Source organism: Motacilla alba, chromosome 13 (genome assembly GCF_015832195.1).
Source record: "Motacilla alba alba isolate MOTALB_02 chromosome 13, Motacilla_alba_V1.0_pri, whole genome shotgun sequence".
NCBI lineage: Eukaryota > Metazoa > Chordata > Aves > Passeriformes > Motacillidae > Motacilla > Motacilla alba.
The window spans coordinates 2,408,937-2,425,362 of NC_052028.1; the positions used below are offsets into that span (position 1 = coordinate 2,408,937).

Below are 16,426 nucleotides of genomic sequence, written 5' to 3' on the forward strand. Positions count from 1 at the left end.
CTGCAAAATCATGCCACGGGTGTCATATTCATGCTGCATTTCCATATTACCAGGTAGGTTCTTGTACCTGGTTTGTTTAAGACTGGATGGCTGCTGTATCCAGACTTGGAGTAAATGTTTTTCCATACCCAGATCACTGCTGGTCCTTCCCAGCAAAGGGCAAAGGTTACAGTCATGGGTCTGGGTGTTTCCACTTCCAGCTGCAAAACAGCATTTCCAGTAGTGATGACAAAACTACTCAAATAACAGTGAAAAAGGAACTTGGTGAACATGTTTCAGCTGATCTCTTTAATTACCTGCTTAAGGAAATGAGAAATTAAATGTAACACGTCACTTCTCCCCACCAGAATGTGCTGGAGCTCCCAAGTTCGTGTGACCAACTGGGATGTTATCATTGACACCAAAGGAGACTAAAGCTCAACCAAAAACTCATCTTTTTTCCCCCTGATTTTTAGTTTCTTACTTGTCTAATTTGTTACAGCATAGCCATAACTAACCTCCATTTCATCTGTAATTTCTAAATTTAATGTATCGAGTGCTGCGGTTCTATATTCCTCAAGCAGATTTCTATTCAACATCCTAGTTCATAAATTCGCTTCAGACCCAATAAATTTTAGAAGAAATAATATTTTCAGGGGGTTACTATACTTCTCAAACCCCTTATCAAATGCTTTATTATTCTTAGACATAGTATCTCTTTCATTGTTTGTGTTTTACTTACTCACATAATGAAAGTCCTTATCTTTCCTTGCTTTTCATCATCTGTTCTGATCAACTCTACAATAAGATCAGCTGTTCTTTCCTCTTTCTGCCTTGTCTTCACAAGCTGATTCTCTACAAGCACAGCAGTCTCTGTTCTGAACATGCAGTCCCAGCCATTCAGTCTGTGGTGCCCCTGAACCCTTTGGTGCCAGTTTGAGCTCTCAGCAGCAGCTGAGTTGAAAATTGAGCCTCCACAAACCTCTTCAGGCAGAGGGGTTCCCTCTACCAGCTAATTCTGTATCAGAGGAGGTTTGATAGAGGACTGGGATACATGGCAAGACCTAGCAAAGACTGGAATATATGGCAAAACCTAGCAAGAAAAAGCAAAACAAAAAATCCCAAGATTTCATACATTAGCCTGGATTAGAAGGGACCTTAAATCTCATCTCACTCCAAACCTGTGCCATGGGCAGGGACATCTCCACTACACCAGGCTGCTTCTGAGCCCATCCAACCTGGCCTTGAACACTTCCAGGAAGAGACCTAGACAGGTAAAAGCTGACAGGGAACTACATAAAGCCATTAATTTAGTACACACCATCTCCCTGAAATGCATGCAAGCTCTTCCTGAAGTTGAAACACAGCTCTTTCTAAAAATTAAAATTACTTGCAGGTAGGACGACAGACATCAGGACAGAAATCAGCTTCCTGATGTTTTCTTCAGACTGGTTTGTGCAGCTTCTCTCCATCCTCCACCAAGGAAGGAAAAAAAAAAAAAAAGAAGAGGAATAGCAGCAAAAATCTGTCATGCTCATGATAACTGTGCATTACAGACTAGGGATTTGTATTTTGGTTTCCTAGCAACTCTGAAGGCCAATTCAGCAATGATTTTATTCTCAGCACCAGTTCCAGGGTTGCTTCAGCTCCTCTCACAGAGAGATTTCAGAATCTTTAACTGCCTCCTTCTCTCCTTTAATGCACAGGTAAAGTACAGTCCTAGGCTGACTGCTAGATTAGTAACAACTACATTTTACTTTTACCTACATTCCATCCTCTGATGATTTTTTATTCTGCATGAAAAAATGATGAAGAGCTCTTAAGCTAGTGTTTAATCAAATTGGTCCGGGGAAATGAACAAATGGAAAGGAGAATCTGCAGATTAAAATGAAGCTATCATCAAAGAAGATCAAAGCCAGAGCTGACCTCACACGATAGCTAGGAAGGACCCAGATGCAGTTTCTGCAATGTCTGTTACAAAAACTTGCCATCTGTGAATGGGAGAAAAACCAGGCAAGAATAACGAGGTTAATTCTAGACCTTGATGAGCACTAAGCTTTTAAAATGATATCTGGCATATCATTTCAAAATTCATAAAAATGCATCTAGAAATAAACACTGGGAGCATCTGTATTTACGGCTGGGAATATATTTTCCACTGAGAACAGCTCCAAAGCTGGCAGAAATGCTGCAAGCTTTCCATCACTCTGTCTGGCCAAGATGCCTCAGAGAAGATCAGAAGCTGACCTGCATGGATTTCGCCTGCACAGCCCACTGGCCTCCCTGCTGGGGCTGCCAGTCAGTTTCAGTTGTGAGAGTGTTTTCTGCAGTGTGGCAAGTTGCCAGTGGGGAACCGGATTAAGATCACCAAATTGCTTTGCCTGTCAGCCCAGAAGTGAAGCAGTTCTCTTTTCCATTTACTTCTGGATAGGTTCACTGCAGTTTGAAAGCCTGTGCACCAGGATGGATGCTCTGATTTACAGCGTGGACCAACAGCAATGTGCTTTGTTCTGCCTCCAGAATTCACTGCTGACAATAGTTTCACTCTAACTGCACCTGCACTCTTCAGTGGGGAAAAGGCAGGGACCCAGAGCAGTCAGCAGCATGTGTGGTCCTTGAGAAACTCTGTCACCTTTCCTGCCCCACAGAAAACCAGTTCAATTAAAAGCAAGAAGTGATGTTCCTCACGGTGCTTTATTTCTCCTAACTGAAGTCTGGGAATAAATGAAGCGGATAATCTGACACTAATGTTATTAATTTATTTTAATTCTTTGGTTTGCAGCTACACATGTGGGAGACTCTGCTACCTACTTAGCATAAATTTGCAGCAAGATAATAATCCACTGAGAGCAGGTAATTTTCCCTGTGAAGAGAGGACATTATTCATGGCAACTGAGAGAACAAATCACCTGCAAACCGAATCAGCAGGGCACTGCTGGCCCACTCCTCCTCTGATAGTCTGTGCCTGCTGCAGTCACAGGGGTTTGAGAGAATTTATTCTCCACATGTGACTGAAGACATTTGACTCCAGGCATTTAGAAAGGACACTGATACCATGAGAGTCTGTCTGTTATACTGTCAGAGATGACAACAGGAGTGGTCTGAAAGGTGCAGAGTGGACAATTCAGCTGCTGTAGTCATTAATTATGACCACTTTACCCCCACTATGGGTGTGCAAGTTGATTTACCACTAAAATGACATCTCTTGCTACTGGGAGCATAAATCACAAATGCAGCACAAGGTAGTGAAAAGCAGAGAGCAGGAGGGAGGAGAATGTACTTTGCAAATCCTGAGATGTGTTTAATGCATAGTGTTCCTTGGTAAGGAAAATTCCAGTTTAGATTTTGGTTCTTAAAAGCAAAGTTGTCTACAGGTCTACAGGCAGGATTTGAAGGAAAATTGGGGGAGGAATAATTTGTTCTGCATTTTTCAGTATTATGATAATATGTTTATTATTTATTTTGCTATTTTTCACTCACTGCCTTTGGTCAAAACACCTTTCATTTTATTCTTACAACATTCTTCCTTTAAACTCTACTGTCACATTCAAGTGATTATGTAGAACAAAAATATCAGAAAATTTAGTCAAAGGGACTAAAGAAGGCTCATGACTTTCCTGATTGTTTATATGCATAGTCTGTGTTCTGGATTTTCAGCTGCCTCTCAATGCATTAAAAATCTGCATATGAAAAAAGTGCTGAAATGACTTGAAGTTGAGAGCTCGAATCTTGGAAATAACTGCTTCTTTTTTCAAGGTTTGAATAATTTAACTAGAAAAAGCTACCCAAAGGCCCAGGCACTAGGCCAAGGAGGTGTGGTTACAGGATAAGAAGGCATAACTTCAGGCAAAATCCCTTGGCCAGCTCAAGTAACCACAGGGACAAATGCAGAGAGGGAAGGGCAGAGGACCTCTGTTGCCCTTAATTGTCTAAGTGAGGCTAAGGAGATTAGCTGCACAATTAGGGATCTAATTAGTGCCACTCCCAGCCAGGACAGCAGCCTGTTTTCCATGTGCTTCAGCGTTACACACCTGAGGTCTGACCTATAAATGGAGTTGGAACACCCTGTGCAGCCCCTCAAACCCCACCTTGCACCCACACCACCAGAAAGTCTGGGAATCCATGGGCACAGGATTTGCTTGTCAGGAAACAAATCTTGCTTTTTCAGAACAGCCCAAAAAGAAGTCATGCAAGGCAGGCATGAGAAGTGGGATACAAACAGCAAATGTAGAAGGGCTTGGGGTGGAAGGGACCTTAAAGCTCAGTTACTTCCACCCCCCTGCCATGGGCAGGGACACCTTCCACTATCCCAGGATGCTCCAAGCCCCATCCAGCCTGGCCTTGGACACTGCCAGGGATGCAGGGGCAGCCACAGCTGCTCTGGGCAATCTGTGTCAGTACCTCACCACCCTCTCAGGGAAGAATTTCTTCTTAACATGCAACTTAAACCCACTCTCTAAGTTTGAAGCCAATCCCCTCTTGCGCTGTCACTCCATGCCCTCATTCTTTTGAAGCACTTGTCCTGTTCCTAGTAACCAACTCAAGAAAAAGATAAAAAATTGAATTTCATCATATTCAAACCACTCTCAGTCAGTTCTGTTCTAGCTCCAGCCTCCACAGCTTTGTGGTGGGGTGACCTGCTGCTGCTCACTGGTTTGTTCTGGTCACCTCTTGGTATCTGACCCCAGCCCTGGACGCTGAGTGGGGACACCCAGGCTGCACCAAGTCTCCTGTGTTCTCTGAACCTGTTTAATCCACATGTGCAAACAGAAGCAGCACACTCTTTTTCTCAGCATAAACACATAGGAACAATTTCCACAAGACCACAAAGGGTTTCTGGTGTGTTTTTTTCCTTCCTAATCAACCCATTTATTTTGCTAGTAGCGTGCATGCTAAGAGGGGATGCTTTTAGGGATGGCTGACTGTAATTATATAAGACAAGAGCAGAGAAGCTGCATTCAGATTCATTTCCTCCACAGCCAGAGCCTTGATTTTCTGAGAATTAAATCCCCATAATGAAGGGGAAGCCTTTGTGTGCTGCTATTGCTGTTTTACATCTCTCATTGCACCCTCTGAGTGCATACAAGGAATGACTGAATGATTTCAGGGTTTAGCTCTTGGAGTAAAATCAGCATCTCCAGGTCAGTGTTACATAAACAGGCAGAATGTGTGCTGGTAAAACATGCACATATTGCTTTCTCTGTCTTGGGCAGCCCTGTTCTGGAGTCTCAGCAAAACCAGGGTACAGCCAAGAGATCAGAGAGGTTCACAAGAGAGAAACATCACTATAGAATCATGGAATGGCTTGGCTTGGAAGGGGCCTTAAAGACCATCTCATTCCAACCCCTGCCATGGGAAGGGACACCTTCCTCTATCCCAGGTTGCTCCAAGCTCCATCCAAGCTGGCCTTGGACACTTTCAAGGATGGAAATCCACAATTTCCCTGGGCAACTTGTGCCAGTGACTCACCACCCTCAAAGGAAAAAATTTCTTCCTAAAATCTAACCTAAACCTACTCTGTCATTGTGAAGCCATTGCCCCTTGTCCTGTCACTCTTGCAGAAAGTCTCTCTCCAGTGGCCCAGAGGAGCAGGCAGCAGCCTCTGCCTGCCTCTTTAGCAGCAGGGCTTGGGAGCTGCTAAATGTCAAACTTCCCAGGCAAAGAGCACTGCAGGGAAACAGGAATAACTGCAGTGTCCAGGAAGTCCTGACCTCATGGGCTCTGCATGGCTCAGCAGCTGGAAAGGAGCAGGGAAGGAAGCCCCAAAACAGCCTTGCAAAGCTGTTACTCTTCATTCCCTCCTGCTGCACTGAGAGCATTTTGGGCCAGGTGGATGCTGACCACCATCCCCACAGAGCGCTCTGTGACAGGAGTGAATTTAATTTCCCTGTTTTTCCTCTTTTTAAAGCAGGATAGTGAACATGTCCTTTCCCTTGTGTTCCCAGACTTTGTCTGCCCTGCTCATGTCAGTGGCAAGTTCCTTAAGGCAAGGCTTGTCTTTTGCTGTTTGTGTGGGCTTTGTGCAGCACCATTGGACCTGAGAGGCACTGCCACACTACAGATGAACAACAGACGCTGGAGCAATGCCTGGTTACAAAAACAAACACATGAAAAATACATTTATGACCCCTGTGCACAGCAAAGTGCTGCACACAGGCAGACATCCATTAAGAGAAGATTCAATATCAGAGAGTGGTCTAGATTCCCTCAACCTCTTTTCTTCTTCCACCACTTGCAATGTAAATACATTCCAGACCAGAATTTCTTAGGATTACTTAGAAACACCCTTGTTTTATCCATCTATTTTCTATCAGAGAGTGAATTGTATATTGCAAGAGATAACAGGGTTAAACTTCATCTGGGATCATAAATATCACGGGTTGTTTTAACATTTACTTGAGTATATTTTCTTTAAAAAAAATCTAAACAGAATAAAATAAAGCCCACAGCATCAGAGAAAGAAATAAAAAACAACCCCCAAACCATGCACACAAAAGCGAGGCACAACAGGGAAAAAATGAAGCAGCTGTAAGCTCAAGTGGAAACAATTTGATTACCATCAATTCCCTGAAGTACTGACCAGATAAACACTTGTTTAGTTTATAAGTTCTGACAAGAGCACAACCCAAGGTAGTACAGCAGCAAGGGAGTGATTTTTCTATTTATTTATTGAAACTGCTGAGAAAATAATAAAGACAGGAATCAAAATCCATGTCTTCTGTGTAGCTACAAAATATTTCCAGTAGGCAGACAAGGCAAACTCACTGGTATTCTTATGAAGATCACAAAGACCAACATGCCTAAAGCAACAGACAATGAAAAAGTTGCTTAGATTTGAAAATCTGATTTTTTTATATTTATAAAATAATTTCCTACCAGATGTCTAAGAACTAATCACATCATCTGGCAAATGTTATATTTGCTCCCCCCCCCCCCCTTTTATTTTTTGGCTCAGTTATGAGAAGTATTTTTCTTTTTTAAGTGCAAATTTAACCTCCATTTTGAGAAAGCAAAAAGATTATTACAGAAAAGGATGAATTAAATAGACAAGGAGTTATTGCTATTAAACTTTCTCCCAGTGCCTAAATATAGAAATTATAGCCAGATAAACTGCTTACGTAAAATCTCTTTATCACTTCTTAAAATGATGAAGTCTGGAGCTGCAGCAGCTTTTGGCCACAGTTTCAGAAGACTTTCTTCATATTGCTCAGTCACAGAAAACCTCTAGCCTTTTACCCCCTTTACTCTTATTTCAGTGCTGTTTCAGAAATTTTCCAGGTGCCCTGGGTTATTTACATCTCAGTGGAGCTGCCCGTCCTGCCTTTAGGAAACCTGCATTGAAACAATCACCCCATGTGGGGATCAGAAACTGGACTTGATCTGCACTTGGGAAAATTCAACAGCTGGCTCCAGTCAGGGACAAATGTGGTCCTAATCCAAAAGGAAGGATGCACATACACAGGGGCTGGACTAAATGATGAGATGCACAAATGCATTCCGGGCCTAATGGGAAAGGGAAATCCTTCTCACGAATATTTGCAGCAGGTGAAATCAGGAATTTGCCATAGTAGATGAAAACATAAACTCTTCCAAGACAATTCTCTTTGAGAGTCAAAGTTAACACAAAGTCTTATTGAAATATATGAAGTCAAAGAGACCACACAATTTAGAAGTTTCCAGCATTAGCCTTTTCCAAATTCTGATGAGTCCTATCCTTTTTTCTTTACACTGAGCCTTCAAGGACTAGGGTATTAAATCTCTCATCCATGTCATCTCATTTACTCGGTACACCCTGCTGAAAAAGGATGGAGCCCTTGATAAAGATCACAAACACTATTTCAGGTCAGTCATGAGGGTTTTGCAGCTAAGAGGAAAATAAATTAACAGAAAGTAAATTTAACTTTAGCCAAGTCATGACTGCAGTTTCTGTATAATATAATCTATCATCCCCTCCTCTCTTTGCTCACTCAGCTGAACACAAATCTAAACTAACCTATTAATTTACCCAGCCCTGGCTCCAAATATTGAAAGCCCAAAGTGCTGGTTGAACAACAGTTTGGATGGGGTGAGGCAGATGAGTTCCTGGTCATAACAGTCACCAGCTTTTAAAAAATAATGATCAGTATGTCAGGCTGCATCCGTCATAAAAATATGTATTTTGGACATGTTCTTTTGAAAAAGTCCTTTTGATTTCAAAATGCTTTTCTTCAGTCCAAGTAGCATTTGAAATTCTCAGTCCTCTCCAGCTTCCATCACGCTGTCAAAATGAGAAGCATTTATCCCTGAAAATTCTTAGTTCAGTATGAAATATTGAAAAGGTGATGTGGGGCCAAGCTGGTGACCTACATTTCAACATTCCTGAAATAACAATACAGAGGGGAGACAGTGGACAGACGAGCAGGAAGAAACCTAAGTCATTAAAGGAAAGGAAAAAACGAGAAAAATTAGAAAGAGGGAGGTACATACTTGGCATAATAGATAGGTAACAAGAAAGGAGTGAAAATGGAACAAACAGAAGTGGAAAACCAAAAAGCAGGAAGCATGCAGGGAATGTCCTGAGAATAAAGTGCTCTGGGAGCAGGGGCAAAACTGAGAACTGTACATCATGTTGAAGGGCTCAGCAAGTGGCTGGAATTGACTTGAGAATTCAGTGGCCAAAATCTAAAAGTAAACTAAAAGAAAGGGATTTAGCCTTATATGGCCCTTGCAGATTATTTCTATTTCAGTTTAGGCAGCGCACTGCATCCACACAAGCAAGCTGGCATGATTTCCTTCCCCAGACTCCACTGAGCTGATAGATACTGCAGCTTCAAAGAATTACTTTAGTGGGCTTTAAGGGCATGATTTCTTCCATGATTCAAGAGGCCGTGAACCAAATCTCTGTGATACTTTCCCACAAATTCTTAGGAGCTGTTTAGGACCTTCATTTTGGGAATTTATTAAATCACTGTTTTGAAGACTAATTTTCATGAGCATTGTAAATAACTAGGCTGTTCTGTATTTCCCCTCTTCTGTTCTTTAAAATATTCCATATGTTATCACAGTGCTTCTTAGACCACCAAAGATATGAATTTTAGGGCTGATATTTGGCTTTCTATATATTTCTGGGTTTGAAGGTTGGAATTATGAAATTCCATAGAAAGCTGGTTATTAATTTACAAAATAGAGTCTGTAGATATGCACAGCTGCATTTTCTAGTTCCTTCCATTTTAAACAGCTGCAGCATTCTGCAACAAACCAAGAACCTGGTTTTGTATTCTGGGTTGCTAATTAGTTATTGTCTTTTATAGCTTTAACCAATGAACTGCTAAAGCTAAGCCAGAGCAGTGCTGTTATTTGTAAATGAACCTTTAACAGTCTCAGATGAACAGCACTTTCAGCCCCTGCACATTCTTTGCAGCGACTGCTTGATGAGTCTTAATCACACCCTTTTTCTGTAGATGAGGAAGGTCATTTGAAGAAGAACAGAAATTCACTGACATTTCAGGATGTAATTGTCCTCTACCTACAGCCACAGTGTGAAGCTGTATCATGTGAAATATGTTACAACTTAGGACTCATCACTCTCTGAGTTATTTTCTTAGGCTCTTTCTCTTTAAACTGGATTTTTAGAAGACTAATTCAGTGGTCAGGAGCCTTGTTGCAGTACTGTGGGACCCTTAACAGCTTCTCCTGTATTGCCAGCCTGATTTCAACACCAGTGTCTAATAGTGAGACTCAATCCTCCAAAAACAATTTCCATTCCTTCTGTGCTGCTGTTACATGGACTCAAGGGTGCAGACAATGTCAAATGGTTATTCCATGAAAAGAACAACTGCAGTGCAGCTCTCTGTCCCACTCATCACAACCTATTACCCAAGCCCAGGGTGCCAATCTTCTTTCCAGTGACCTGTGCTCAGTAGTCACCTAAAAATCAACTCTGCCATTCCCAAGGCTTTCTGCCTCCTGCAGACCTTCTAGCATCTCTTCCAATTGTTTCTCTCTACCAGATCCTCTGTGCTCACCTTTCTACACAAGATTTTCACTGGTGTGATGTGAGAAATGGAAAGACAGAAACTTCCACAGACACTGAAGGGTTTGATCTGCAGCCTCGGAAGAAGCTTGGATTGATATAAAAATACAATACACTGATATTAAACAAAAAATCATAAACTTGTGCTTCTGTAGTTGTAAGTAAGAATACGCCTTAAGTAAGTAAAAAACTGTATTAATAAACTGGGGAAGGGTGTATAATGTAGGGGTGTGGTTGTATAGAGTAGCTCAGAGTTTAGATGTTATAATAGAAGCACATGTGTGCATGTGAGACAGAAGCCCATTGGATAAAAGTATTCACAGTGCAGCAAAATTAAGTAAAGGTGATAGGTTAGAAAAGCAAAATAAACTTAGTGGCAACTGTCCCTTGGATTAGGAAGTTCTATATTGTCTTGTAATGAAGAACTTGTGACCATTTTGAGCTATGGCTGACTCAAATCTCACAGCCTCTGAGACTGATGTTTATCTGAGCAAAAAATCATTTTTAGCCCAACTGTGGTCCCATCTCTTCATTAAATAAGTGTCCCCTCTCATGCCCTTAGGTTTCTCTGCTCAGATCTCTTCTCCTTGCACTATCATCCTGTATCTCATCTGGGCCCTTCTCACAGTTCATTGGAATGAAGTATCTCTTTCAGATATAATATTCTTATTCAGGTTGGATTTACCTACTTGGCATCCAAATCAGTCTGTGAAACAGAGAACTGGGAATGCCACAACTAACACTGGATAATTATCATGATTTCTTTCCCTACCAAGGCATTCTTGGACATTTTTTCTTCAAATCCACACAAGAAACCCTGTCCTTTCTTCACAGTTTTCCCCCAGTTGTTCTGTTCACAACACCCTACCCCAAACCAGCAGCACAAAACTCACTAGGAAAACTAACTTGACTTTCCAGGAAATTTTGCTTATTTGACATATTTCCAGTTGGTTCACATTTAGTTTTCTGAATTCCTAACTTATTCTGCATATCATGCCCCATCAATGGACCTTGTCTGCATTCCAGGAGATTGCAGCAGGAACCTTCCTCTGAGAGCAATACAAATTTATTCCAGAGAAACTGTAGCTCCCAGTGTAAACCCAGGGCAGCCTAGGAGTATGTGGACCGGGGATATCCCTAGCTAGCATGGCCCATGTGAGAAGGTCACAGGCAGGCAGTAAGGAATAGCAGGAAAAACAGAATAAAACCAGGAAAGTTGTGAGACACACAAATTTCAGAGGACAAATGGTGAAAGATTCAGATTTGGGGTGATGAGATGCAAAGAGCTTTGTATAAAGGGGTTTTATTTATTATCTTGTTCCAGCCCCCTGCCATGGGACATCTTCCACTATCCTACGGTGCTCCAAGCCCTGTCCAGCCTGGCCTTGGGCACTGCCAGGGATGGGGCAGCCACAGAGGCTCTGGGCACCCTGTGCCAGCCTGCCACCCTCTCAGGGAACAATTTCTTCCTGCAGAGCTCCCAAGCAGTCCATGGTGGTCTGTCTGCTGTCCTTCTGTCCTTGGGAGAGCCCAGGCAGTGCAGACAGGTTTAAATAATTGCACTGCATCAGCTCTGGGGCCCCAGCACAGGAAGGACATTGACCTGTTGGAGCTTTAAAAAACAGTGTTACCACCTCTCCTCCCCAGCTCATTCCCTGAGAAAAGGAAAAGAAATAGCAGATATAATTAGAAGAATGTTACCACAGCAAAATCAGAAGTACAAAATTAGTGTATTTTAGGATGGCATTTGCTTAGGCAATCTTAATTGAGTCCCTTGTGCATATTTATGAGGGTAGACACTGAAATCCTAATTTCCTGAAAGTCCGTGGGCTATCGACATGGACTTCAGAAATGCCAGTATTTCACCCACAGCTTCACCTACACACTTACAGATTTCAGATGCAGATTTTATCATTAAATCCTTTCCTATTTTACAGAGCTGTCTGAATGGAAGTATTTTATTTTCCCTCTCTACATATGGTGTGTGGCCCAGTGCCTCATTTACTGAACACATGTGAAGTCTACATTGAATACAGGATTTGAAATTTCTCATGACGGCTTTTCATCATAAATCTTTATTGGTCTAAGTCTTACATGTGCTATGAAAGCATCTTTAGACTGGCTTTATCTAGCAAAAATGCTAGATAAATTTTGAAGCATTTGCATTACACCAGTTCTGTTTTGTAGATTGGAACCAGCAGCACAGAGAAATACACATAGATTTGTCTAATGCCTACTAACTCTAAGCTCTGAATTATTCATAAGCCTGATTTATTCAGAAATCTTCAGTGGTTTATGTCTAGAGCAAAATTTCTGTTCATCTTAGTTCCTGTTATGAGCTCTCACCACTTTTGCCAATCAAGCTCCATTTATTCTGAGTTAGTTATCAAAAAAACAGAGTTCAATCACCTTAGTGGTCACCTAAAGAGTGACAGAATTGCCAAAACTGCCAAAGGATGTGGAGCAGAAACCAGAAATGTGTCTTCATTCTCTGATCTCACTATATAACATGTGGGGGACTAACAAGGTGCTCCAGAGAGCTAAACTCAAAGCCAGAGGGAGTTTGAACCTTCTTGTCCCACCTCACCCAGGAGTCTCCCAACTTCAAACCTACAATTGGTTGGACTGCTGCCTAAGAAGATGCAAACACAATTTTTAAAATGCCACATCCAGATTCACTGTTTTTTGCATGGATGAAATATTCAGAAAAGTCAACAGGAATGCTGTCAGTCAAATAAGGACCAGGTTTTGCTTGGATGGCACATATTTGCTGAAAAGCATGTGATGATGTTAGAGTTCAGCCATATGTTTGGAATTAAAGATTTACTGATTTAACACTGGACTTGTTATTACAGGTCTTGAACCTAAACCAAAGAAGGAAAGATGCACTGAAAGAGATATCTGTGGGAAACCAGAGGCAGGATTCTAAAGCAGTGGTAGTAATTTGCTAAATATGTGGTGTTCTGAGGCTACAAAAGCTAACACAACCTTTAATCTTGACATTTCTCCCTTAAACACCTGTTTGCTGTTAAGGATCAGGGACATCTAAAACTTTTTGGCTACAAAGAGAGGAGAAGAATATTATCTGAAACCCACAACAGAAAAATAAAAAAAATCTAATTAATGTAATATCAGGGTCACTAATCCTTTGGGAGAGGACAAAGACAAAACCAAATAATCTTCTTTGTGCTGGGATGCATTCATTGCACGGGTGCCTCACAAGTCAGGGAAGAAGCAGCAATAAGAGCCAAGGGTTACTGCTGCTCAAACAAAGAGATGTTCAGGTTCCCAAAGCAAGTCCAAAATGACAAGACCCAAAATAGAATAGCAAGCAGGACTCCAGATAGGGGAACAGGCACTGGCACCCAAATGCCACTGGACCTCCTCAGATGACAGAACCATCCTACTCTTGCACTTATGTTCAGGTGCTTGGAAATTGGCAGCACCAGCATAGAAACATCTGGGAGAATGTTTGCATCCATCTTGAACTGGGTATGAGGCAAAGCACTGAGTGCTCAGCCAAGGATGATCAGTGCAGCCAAAAGCCTGAGGGAAGCCTTTGCAAAGGTTGGAGTGTTCTTGTGGTGACATTTTCAAATGCAAGCTCAACAGTCACACACCCTTGATATCCTGCAAAGGCTGTGTGCTCCTGCAAAGCCTGCAGCAGAAGGAAGGGCACACAAACCCCAGCTGATCATAGCCTAGGGCTCCATGATATATTAAATTAATTCCCAAATCTGTTTCTGCAAACAGCCCTTCTGCAAGACCTGTGCAGTTTTGCTGGGCACCATTAATTTGTGGATGTTGTAACTGTGATTGCAAATCCTCAGGTTGTGCCTCAGCCTTTTACCCAGGTGAAATTCCCTTTTAAATAGAAAGAAAGGTTTGCACCAAAAAGATTAAATGAAGTAATTATAATTTTTGCTGCAGGAGGCCCCACTGCCAGCATTTGAGCTGCCTCTGTGATATGGGCACCACTCCTCACGTCAGTTCCTGACTGAGTGCTCACAGAGCTGCCACACAGGGCTCACCACCCTACACAGGGCATCCACTGAGTTTACAGTTTAGTTTGGCTGAAACATGGCTGAAAACAGGGACTGACTGCTCCTCTATGTCTCTGCATTATTACTGCTCCAAAATCAAAAGTGAGAATATTTTTTTTTGTCTGCACTGCAAGACATCCAGGTGATTTTTTTTTTCTAAACTCCATGAGAACCTTCTGCCAATTCTTATTGACTGCTGTGAAATCATCAGTCAGTGACAGAGTAGAGGAAGCTACATTCTAAACCATGCTTTTTGTAATTTATTTTGACAAATAAATAACATTTTAGTTTCCATCATCATGTATTAGTGAATGAAAATAGCTAGCAAAAATTTAGGTCTGATTTCACCACAGAAAAGTAAAATGAGAAGAGACATTCAAAGAGACTTACTGGCTTTGTAAAAATAACAAAAATAACAAAGGGAAAACTGATAAGCTCCTACCCCAGTTTTACTGCTCTTTTGAAATGGAGGGCAAACCAGCTCTGGAATACACACACCTGAATACACACATCAGAACTGAACCATTATTCCATTATTCCATTACACAAACCAGTAACCTTCAAAAGCAGGGTGAAAGCTGGGATCAGGGACTCTTATCTCCAGTGCTCATCTGAGATTGAGCAAAGAAAAAGATGTATTTTATGCTTTATTGTTCCACTCTATTTCGATTCCACAGAATAATTTATAAGAACTTTATACCCAGATCACAGAATATTCTGAGTTGGAAGGGACCCACAATGGATCATCGAGTCCAGCTCCTCAGGGAATGGCTCATATCTCATACAGGGACTGAACCCACAACTTTGGGGTTATTAGCACCTTGCTCTGATCAGCTGAGCTCATCTTAGAGATACAAAACAGAGGAAAGAGTGCCTAGCACCATTAGGAGGTCTACTGCAGTTAACATCAGTTCTGCACAAATATTCTGGATTCTCACATCCTTACCTGCTGTAGCACTGGAGACTGTTGGCCACTGCTGGTCAGGCCCTGCTGCTCCTCCACGCAGGACTCCTGCCTCCTCCATATGCACAGCACTGGGTAAGCAAATATCACACTTGGGTTATACAGTTCCCTCTGCCCTGGACTTCACAGCATTTCCCTTTCCTGCTACTTTTCAGAGTTCATAACTATTAATCACTGTGCAGCTACTCCTACAGTACTGCATGATGTTAGCAGCATGAGAAGCAGCTGCTTTGACTTGCAAAAAAAAAGCTTTGATTATTTACTAAACCCAGTCGTGGAATAACTTATAAAACAAACAAACACACCTGCAGGACACTGCTGTCATTGACTGGGAGGCACTAATAAGGAAGTGACACATCTTTGCTATTAGGATGCAGCAATATTAGGCAAATTATTAAAACACTGGAGTTAGTTCTGAGCTTCTGTCATTATGCCATTTTAACAAATCCCACCTTCCTGGGTTACTGCACATTTCTCGTGAGCAATTCAGGAAGAGAAATGCATTTTCTCAAATGCAAAAACTAATACAGCAAATTTTACAGTCACATCATGAGCACTGGGCATCAAAAGCACCAATTTGCACCTTAGATGGAAGGAAAAGAAAAATCTGCTATTTTTAATACAAAACCAAGCATGATGTTTATATGCTGTGCCTTAAGAGAAACAGGATTCCATGACTGTGTCCCTGTCTCTGCTCATGGGCTTCACACTCCCTTTCACACTTCCAGCTGAACTTAAGGGCCAGTTTCATCCAAATGTGGCAGACATCCAGGGCACCAAATTTCTACAAGTTTTGTGAAAAAAATCAGCATTTTGTGAAAACCATCAACTGGGCAGGGCACCAGCTCAGAACCTGAGATTTCAGGTAAGGACAGGGGCTGCTGATGTGAGAGAGCAGAGGAATATGTACAATTTCCCAAAAGGGCCCCATTAGTCTTGTGGGGTTAAAAGAAGCTCTTACTTTTCATTATTTGTTCAAGTAGCTTCAGATAAGAGCTTGTACTTTGTATAGAAAGGAATGTGGATCCACAAGAGCATGCCTGACTCAGCACCAGCAGATAAAGCACTCAGGTAGGCAGAATTCCTTCTTCAGGATCCTGCTCCCCACCCAGGCTGTTCATTGATTTTGCAATTATGGATTACAAAAAAATTGAAAGTCACAGCAGGAATATAAAAGAAAGAAAAGAGCTTGCCCAGTAGGCCACAAAGTCAAGCTTGCTCTGTCTTTGCTTTTGGTCCTTGAGGTTTAGATTCCTTTTTACACAGCATCTCAAAGTCAGAGGAGTCACTCTGTGTCCTCACCCACATAAAGCACAGTGTGACTCTGAATTTAGGACTTCAGTCTCATAAAAACTCTTGGATAAAGGTACAGCACCACTGCACCAAAATTCTGAGAAACCCATACAATGCTGCACTTTGTGGTGCCAC

The 16,426-nt window shown here is 41.8% G+C and overlaps 1 protein-coding gene across 3 annotated transcripts in view; it reads right to left on the reverse strand.

Annotated features, from left to right (window-relative positions):
• The window catches only part of LOC119706319 (protocadherin alpha-C2-like), a 107,432-nt gene that overhangs the window by 23,267 nt on the left and 67,739 nt on the right, over positions 1-16,426 (reverse strand). For all 3 annotated transcript variants that reach the window (XM_038149812.1, XM_038149814.1, XM_038149813.1), the window contains exon 3: positions 14,981-15,069. In XM_038149812.1, coding sequence (XP_038005740.1) covers positions 14,981-15,069 — 89 coding nt within the window. The remainder of the gene's footprint in view (positions 1-14,980; positions 15,070-16,426) is intronic.